The sequence below is a fragment of the Cyprinodon variegatus genome, unplaced genomic scaffold, assembly GCF_000732505.1.
Source record: "Cyprinodon variegatus isolate N-32 unplaced genomic scaffold, C_variegatus-1.0 Scaffold414, whole genome shotgun sequence".
Classification (NCBI taxonomy): domain Eukaryota; kingdom Metazoa; phylum Chordata; class Actinopteri; order Cyprinodontiformes; family Cyprinodontidae; genus Cyprinodon; species Cyprinodon variegatus.
In genome coordinates, this window is record NW_015150867.1 from 651,978 (window position 1) to 660,645 (window position 8,668).

The 8,668-nt window shown below is 37.9% G+C and overlaps 1 protein-coding gene across 1 annotated transcript in view; it reads right to left on the reverse strand.

Moving 5' to 3' along the window:
- Positions 1-5,571: 5,571 nt before the first annotated feature.
- LOC107093218 (chromosome unknown open reading frame, human C8orf34) overlaps positions 5,572-8,668 on the reverse strand; it is a gene marked incomplete at its 5' end in the record, with an annotated part of 94,246 nt that continues 91,149 nt past the window's right edge. The window contains 2 exons of the mRNA XM_015388105.1: positions 5,572-6,013; positions 6,815-6,853. Coding sequence (XP_015243591.1) covers positions 6,006-6,013; positions 6,815-6,853 — 47 coding nt within the window. The remainder of the gene's footprint in view (positions 6,014-6,814; positions 6,854-8,668) is intronic.

Below are 8,668 nucleotides of genomic sequence, written 5' to 3' on the forward strand. Positions count from 1 at the left end.
AAACAGCTGGAGCGCTCACATAATTACATTTGATTTGTATCTGACTTGTGACAAGTCAATGTGTTTCATGTTTTTACTTCTCTTTTTTTATTCTAATTACCTGACATAAAAGAAGAATATGAAATATTGAGTATTAAAAACAATAAAATGTAAATGAGAGCCACATTGCTTTACCGAGTACCAATTTAACATCTTTTTATCAGATGGCATCGATCCCTTGTTTTTTATCTACTTACCCATGCAGGTTCTTGGCCTGGCGCCTATTTCCATCAGAGGGCAAGATCCAGAAAGCACACTGGGCAACATACAGACACACAGGACAGACACCTAATTAGAGACAATTTAGAGAGACAAATTATTACTATGGAGAAGGTAATGTATTCCACAAAAATAAAACAGACTAACTTACCTTCAAGGTAAGATGCCTGTAATAGAGACCAAAAACAATCTCTAAGCACTATACATTGGAAAGCTGCAAGGATTATTTAAAAGTATATTTGATGAAGAAGAATCCCTGTTTCTTTGTTAACTGTCTAGCGTGCTTTATTCACCAAATCAGTCAGATGGGAATCACCTGGGAGGGAGGTAGAGTGGAGGAGAGAAGGTATGGGGGTAACAAGAGAGGGGAGATTAATAGCTGATTGAGGTGTGCAAATTCTACCTTTTGATCCTTCTGTTTCACTTTGTAAACATTATCTATTCAGGGTCGGAGAGGAACTCTGGACTGCTGTGCTGAATCTGAACAGCCTTCGGCCTGCATGTCACATTGATACTACAGCCTTCCTTAAAAGTACTATGAAAAACAAGTTACACAAATGTAGTTAACAGTTGAAGCTCTTCATCATAAAGCCTAAAACATACAGTATGTGTGCAGCAGCATGTGTATGAGAGAGTTCGTGTGAGAAATTTTTTTTTTTTTTGTCAGATTCCATGATGTGGGCTATCCCTGTACATCCTGTCCCGCAAAGGATTGTGGGCAACTGCTCTATTCATAAAGCACCGGTTAGTAACTTTGGGAGATTGCCATTCGGAATTAACTATCGATAGTGTGGTGGGATGGTGTTCCACCCTCCCCACTCTGTGCACCAGGTGTAGCAAGAAGCAAGCCTTTGATTGGTGGGCGGGGCAGGTGGGTTTAAAGCTGAGCAGGCCTCTGCAAGGTGTCTTCGTTTGTGATCTGGTGTGCTTGATTCGCTCATCTGGAATCTTGCCAAATAACCCTGTTGCTGCTTGGACAGGCTGAGCAAGCAGGGCATGACTCCTCTGGCCCCATTGAAAGGCAGATGAAATTGGACAATGACAATTTGTCGCACTGTTTCAAGTGCTGTTTTTTTTTTTTTTTTTTTTACCGTTAGTCTTCTAATTATTGAAATTAAAGTGTTTGCTTTTATTTTGATTGACTAATTTGTTTCCTTTTGCATTGCATGTTTTATTTGTTCCTTAATTTTTTAGGAATAATTTAAATTGCCCTTATTTTCCTATGATCCCTTTTCTTTCCAGGGACCGAGTAGTAGGCCTGAAACAATGTTTTTAAAAGAAATGTTTTAATGAAATTATTTAATAAAATATTGTGGACTATTCTGTTCTGGTGCATCTTGTTTTAAAAGTTCCCCCCTTGTCGGGTCATTCTAGGATCCAGATCAAAAGCAATGTTTATGATTTTGGTTTCTAACATTTAAGAACAAATATAGATGGGCTCTCGAACCACATGCTGATCAGATCAGACTCTGAGCTGGAGGTAAGTGAGGACGATTAACAATCCTTCTAGGACTAAATTAAAACGGCTTTCTCAAGCCACCTAAAGACCTCTTCAGAACATTCCTTGTTTCTACTTCTTTTTAACATTATTTTCTCTGTATTCCGTTTAAAGTGAAAAAAGCTTCACCTAGAACAAGTCCCTGATTTGATGGCATGTCGCGAATTTATAAGTTCAACTTTAGCGATCACTGATCTGCTCGCTCCATGCGGTGCTGCTGTTTGAAAACACCTCAGCTCTATCTAGTAGCACGAGATGAAACCAGATTAGTGAACATTCTCATCGTGAGGGATTCACTGCCGGCCCTTTCCCGGCCCAATTTGCATAGGATTTTTGTGTGTTTCGTGAATCAACTGCACTCACCACTGACACCGCATCCAGTCTGAGTGCCAAATAACAGCAATTTAGAGATCCCAATTAACCAAATAGACATGTTTTTGGACTGTTGGAGGAATCTGGAGTACCTGGAGAGAACTCAAGTATGCACTGACATGGTACACGCAGGTTAGATCCATCTGACTTGGTCCCGTCTGCATCTGATGTCTGGAGCATGTGAGAAAATGAAACCTAGAGAGACCAGAATGAGACCATCCATCTGAGCCAAAAGCCACAGTTGACCAAAAGTAAATGCAGTAGCTGCACTGCATGGTGCATAACAGGGAAACGCCCTCCTGTCACCGGCGAATGGACAGGTGATCGGCTCTAAGTTTTGTAAATAAAAACAACCCCAGATGCCTTCCCTGCCCTTCCAGTTCATCTCAATTTATTCAAAATATGCATGAATTTGAATGTATGCATCAATTTAATATACTTATCTCGGTTAATTTTTTTTTATGTCAAATGCAGTAACGCAAAAACAAAGAAAAAACCTTTATGCAGCGCACAGCATTAACCAATTAAATATTTAACTGGAAAAAACGTGTTTCCACCCAAACAAAAGGTTCCACAAAGCGCATTTGTAAATTCAACAGAGATTTTTCACCAAGCAGTGAGTTCTTTAAAATAATTGTTTTCCCTCATAGTTTCAGCTCCTGTTTAGCTGCCATCTGCACCAACTTAACGACTGGTTGGCAGTTTATTCCTGTGAGTGATAGCTGGTAATTGGCTAATTTACCTTACCTGGTGGAGCAATTAAGGGTGTGCATGTTGTGGGCGGAGCCGTCTGTGGTTACACGGCAACCAGAAAAGATGTGCAGACAGCACCTCTTCCAGGTCGCTGTTTCAACCATCTCTTAGGATGGTCCAGCATTTTAATTTTTAAATGATTGTGAGTCCCCCTCTCATCATCAGTTTATTTGTGCAGTATGTTCAGATAAATCCCAGGCTGTCTAGATGTAAATCAAGACATTGGTCAGTCTGCTCTCTATTGATGGTGGTCTGGCTCTCTCAGTAACAATGCCTGATCTTCTTCCTGTGTGGCCCTGTGTGTCTAGTCTGAATATAGACTGAGGGGGATCTCTCCAGAGAGATCCTTCTAATCAATAAATATTAATCTCTCGGTTTTCACCATTACAAATGTAATAAATATAATTTGGCTGTAACTAAGCATGATATATTAAAAGTCATTGTGATAATTTAATGAGCCGCGGTTGTCCCCACATTTTCTTTTAAATAATTGGGGACATATGGGAGAAACAAAACCCAAAGGAAGGGATTCTTGCTAGAGTTTAACATCTGTGGCAGTAAATGAAGTCTTCATATTTCAAATTTACTTGTCTTTCTAGAGACTGACATGTAAATGAAAGACTCCGGCAGATATATGAGCTTAATAAAAGTATTGATTGTAAGGCAGCAGCAACATGTTGACGTGCAGGACAACAGCATATGGCAGCCATCTCAAGCACATTTTAGAGAAATGTTAATTTGAAAACTGTATTGTGCAGTGTGAGAAATTTCCCTGTTTGGAATGAAAATATAGTTTATGGTGTTATAAAGATGTTATCAAGGCACCACTGTAACTAAATAATGGCATGTTCTAAAGTTGCTCCACATATCTTTTGAACACATCGCTTTTTATTAAGAACACTATGTGCTCATTTACATAGGACTTTACTTTACACAGCATGTTTTACGGGATGAGTCAGTCTCCTTACACATCCTTAACAGAAGTCACGCTTTGTAGAAACTGACAGACAGAGCCACTGTGTCGCTATTTATTAATGAGAAGAACCATTCCACATTCTCTGTGACTCCTCTGAATTTTGCCGTCCATTGCGAGGCTCTCTGTCCCCCCAAGGTTGTGTGCTTAGTTTATAGGTGTTTATGCAGTAAAGTATAACGATTAGGCATCTTGGACAATTGTCTGTTATCTGCACCTGTGAGGGTTTAGAATGGAGATTAGTAAACACCACTTACCTTTTCAGTTTCCCTCACCAAGTTGTTCTTAGCAGTTCCAGCTTCTGAAATTTTTTTCATGACCTAAGGATATTTTTCAAACAAGTGACCTCACCTTTAGTGCATGTAATTACATGGTCATATTAGGCACTCGGTCAGAAATCTAAAACCTATATATATGTGGCAGTGCTTTTAAGAAAAGTATAATTTTTCTCAATGATTTTCTGGACATTGACAAGATTAACACCCAGAACTAAAATCTTTCTACAAAGTTTTGGTATAACTCTACAGTATTATCTGTTCAAGTGATCATCTACTTTGTCGAGGCTGGAAGGTATTGCTTCTTCTACCATTGTACCTAATAAAGAACTGGGTCCTGGTCTATCAATATGGGGAAAGCTGGCTGCAATATTATATAATATACAAATAGTATTTCACACAATTACAATAAAAATAATCTGTTTACATTTCTGCTCTTTCATCTTTCTATTCCTCTATGACTCTTAACATTTTTCGATCTGGTTGTTAAGACCTTTAGTCCATAGCACTAGTCTTATTCCTATAACCAATCTCATCCTTTCTTTGAGAGGTATAGCTTTCTGACTCTTCAAATGCGGATCTCTTCAGCCAATCAATGAGGTTAAAAGTTCCACTTTATTTTAGAATAGTGTATTTGCGGGTAATTTTGCCAATAAAAAAGTTTTGTTTTGAATATATTAAAAAAGTTGAAGTTTTATTTAACCCAAGGACTGATGTATTTTCCTTGTATGTGTTGTTGGGTATTATGCAAACAAAAATGGCGGGGCTCATAACATTCAGGAACTTACAGTATGTGCCTGGATAGCGTCCTCCGGCCAAATTTCAATAAGAGCCACTGTCTCGGCATCATCCCAGGTCGCACCATGCTGTATTGATCCCATTTATTGTTAATAAGCTCAGAAGAAGTTTATGTTGTGAACAGGTGAAGAGATATGTGAATTGCAAAACTGGACATGCCAGAAAACCTATGTAATAAATCAGCTGACTGTAAGTAGATGACGTGGTCTGCTCATGCGCACTTTGTTATCATAGAAACGAAACACAACTGAACCGTGCAGAGCCCTTCTGTTGAACTAGTACTAGATTCAGCGCTGTTCGGTTGTGTTTCATTTACATTCAACGGTGATTTCAGTTTACGTGTTCAAACCGTTCTCTGCAGTTTCAAAAGTGTAGTGTAAATGGGGCTTCTTTGTATGTTTATGAGAAAGAAAATAGTTTGGTTAAATTTGGACAGGATCCTTCAGAATCAAAATCAGTTTGTGACTTTCAGTGAACAATAAGCTTCTCGCTTGTAGCATATTTGGATAAATATTTTTTGATGACTCCCCAAGATTTTGAAGAGAACTCATGCCATAGGAAAATGGGTCCTAGTAAGGCTTCAAAAACAACAGAGACAAAAACCAAGTAAGTGCACTAAAACAATTTAATTAATTCAATAGCATTCCATGTTTTCCTTTCTACAACGTATTTTCTATCTGAAAAGCACAAATTCTTTTAACAGTCCATGTCCAGTAATGTCTTCATGATATGGGTGTGCTGTCCTGACAATGTAAATCTGTACTAGGCCTAAAAAGGAATCAATCAGAAAACAAACATTACATCTCATTTCTGTTCTCCATACACAAGCTCAATATCATGCTTCAATGCACAGACAATACACAGCATATCCCTTTGTTTCAAGTAATATTTTCTTAGTTTATCATCCTGCTACATGATAAACAATACAATCCTTATGAAACAGGGTGAAAAAGTATACAATCTTTTTTATTATTTTCATTCATACGCTTTATAAAAATAATTATCTTTGAACAGTTATTCAAAATGTCCGTTGTTTTGCATAATTGTTTGATTCGATGAGGTCTTCTGGTCTTCATCACTATAGGCCTGTGAGAAATGAAAGACAAAAACATCAGTCTCCTGGAAATTGCAATGAACCAAATCTAGCCACTAATAGTAATAACTGTAATAACTGAGGTAATTACAATAAAAGAGCTATTTAATATTTGAATAGTGAAAAATTTGAGCTGAAAAATGAGGCAGTTCCATAGAGGTTCCAGTCACAAAGTTTTACAATATGGAATAGCTCTGGGACAGTGCTGAGCTTTGAGTTTGGTTGCTGTAGCAATGCTCTGGCCTCTCTGATAGCCAAGCAGCAGCGGGGAAACAGCAGCAGCCAGTTGTCTGATCTCCCTCCAGACTGGCACACTCACACTGGGAACTGTGGGCACCTCTGAAGCCACAAGAAGGGGAGTCACAGACGACCTCAAACCAGACAGACTTTCTCCTTCCCCTAAATGTTGATGCTAGGAGTCGACTCAGTCTGCAGCATGTAAACTCAGAACCAAAGTGACTTAATGGAACCGGGCATCACTGTTCCATGCTGCACACACAGGCAGCCTTAGCCTATCATGTTTAAGAGCCTCTGTGTCCTCTATTTAGCCTGTGACGGTAATCCACTAGCCCATAAATGAAGGTGGAGGCTTCTACGGTAAGTCAACCGTTGATAGTTATTTGGGTATGTGTCTCCACAAATGAGGTCATGTAAAGACGCTGAGCTCTGTCGTTTTAAGGCAGTAGCTTACATTAGCAGAACTTTAAACATTGGTTGTCTTTTTATACTTCAAATCATGAAACATGTTAAGATGTTAGAGTGACTTTTTAAGGCTTTAGGTGAAAAATCCTTACCTGAAAACACTGATCTTTTATTGGCATCCCGTGAACTACCTGCAAAAAAAAATTAAAAAAGATTCTTCAGAGCTCATGTGACAGCTTGTTAACTTTACTGACACTGATTATTTTTTTGAGCTACTCCTATTGAGGTTGTAATACACATGTTCTTTGGTTGGTAGTGGTTGTTATTTGAAATGTTATGCAGACAAGAAATGGTGCTGAAGGAGAGGGGGAGAACATGTTGTAAAGGTCGACAGAACACAACAAGAACACAAGACCGAGAACTGAAAAAGTCCCTGGATGTTGTTCTTGCCCCTCCGACTATACCGAGTATGCATCAGAAGAGACTTGCATGCACCACGGCAGAAGCATCTTCCAGTGGAACACTCACAGAGCTCAGAGTATTTAATTAAAAGTTCTCTTTTCAGTTGCAGTTGTTCAATAAAAATATATTTTAAGACAATTTGAGGGTGAGAACATTATGCTTTTAAGCTTCACTATATGGCCCATTTACTGTTTTAGTGCGTAATTGATAAAAAAATGTTTGGATGTTGAGAGGACCATGGCAACCAGTGGACCTCCAAGGCCAACCGCAGCCAAGGCTAATGTTAGGCCTGATTTTTTGTTTTATTCTGCAAATTGTTGATTTGATTTGTGTTTATCTAAATGTGTTCATTATTATCCCCCCACCCAATGAAAAAAGTAAGAATCTATTATTATCTAGAGACTACTATTAACGGGAGGTAAAATGCAGCTCCACACGAGCCGAGCGTGTGGTGACATCACGAGTAACCTTCTGTTCCAATTGACCCAGATTTATTCTACATGTTCCCGTTCTCCCAGAGTCCATACTTTCCTGTGCTGTGCATGTTTTGTCAAGAACATACTTGGCAAGGAACATGAGTCTGTACTCGCATTCTTGTGAATTGAGGAAGAGCCATTATGTTTGTCTGAAGGGGTCTAACACAATATAAAATGGCTGAAGCGCACACACCTATAATAAGTTGCTCAACAAATATGAAACAAAGGTAGCCAAAAAAAAAAAATGTATAACATGTTTCTTTAAAGCACTTTTAGTGATGCTGACCCTGATATAAAGCCAGCAAACCCATTCGTGATCACTGGCAAATAAAACACAGCCCACATTTTAACACAATAAATAAAAAATACTTTTACTATTTTCAGACTCATAAGGTATATAAAAACAACCAAAACAAAAAAAGTTATTTTCAATTGCATCTTACATGTTATTTTAAGAAACTGCATTTTTTCCACCTCAATTGTCTGTAAAACGTCAGGTTTTTAGCACAACAAGTGAGAAAAAAAGAGCTTTTATGTCTCTTGTGGCATATGTGGTCAACACTTTGTGGAAGTTTGTAGAAAAACAGGAAATAACTTTGGATTTTCCACAATTATGGAGTTCTTAGTTTGGACACATCAGCTGAACTGTGTTGAGGATTGATTGCAGTAATGATGTGAAGTGATCTTTTACTAGGAAGAAACAAGTGTGTGGGAAGAAATTCATTTCCTCCTCTCTTGCCAGAATAAGCTAATTAAAAAGGGCTTTGAATTCATTTGTTGTGAGAGGATATTGATTTTGAGCACTGAAAAGTACTGGCAAACAAAATAAAGAGGCAAAAAGGATTTGATTTTGATGTTGCCTTTATGAATAATCTGAGGATAACAAATTCAGAACTTTCCCTATTATGTTGCAGGACCTCTCAATCGTTGGAGCATAGAAAGATAAATTATAAAACGTTTACACTTCCCCTTCTATCCTATTTATACAATATTTTATATATATATATATATATATATATATATATATATATATATATATATATATATATATATATATATATATATATA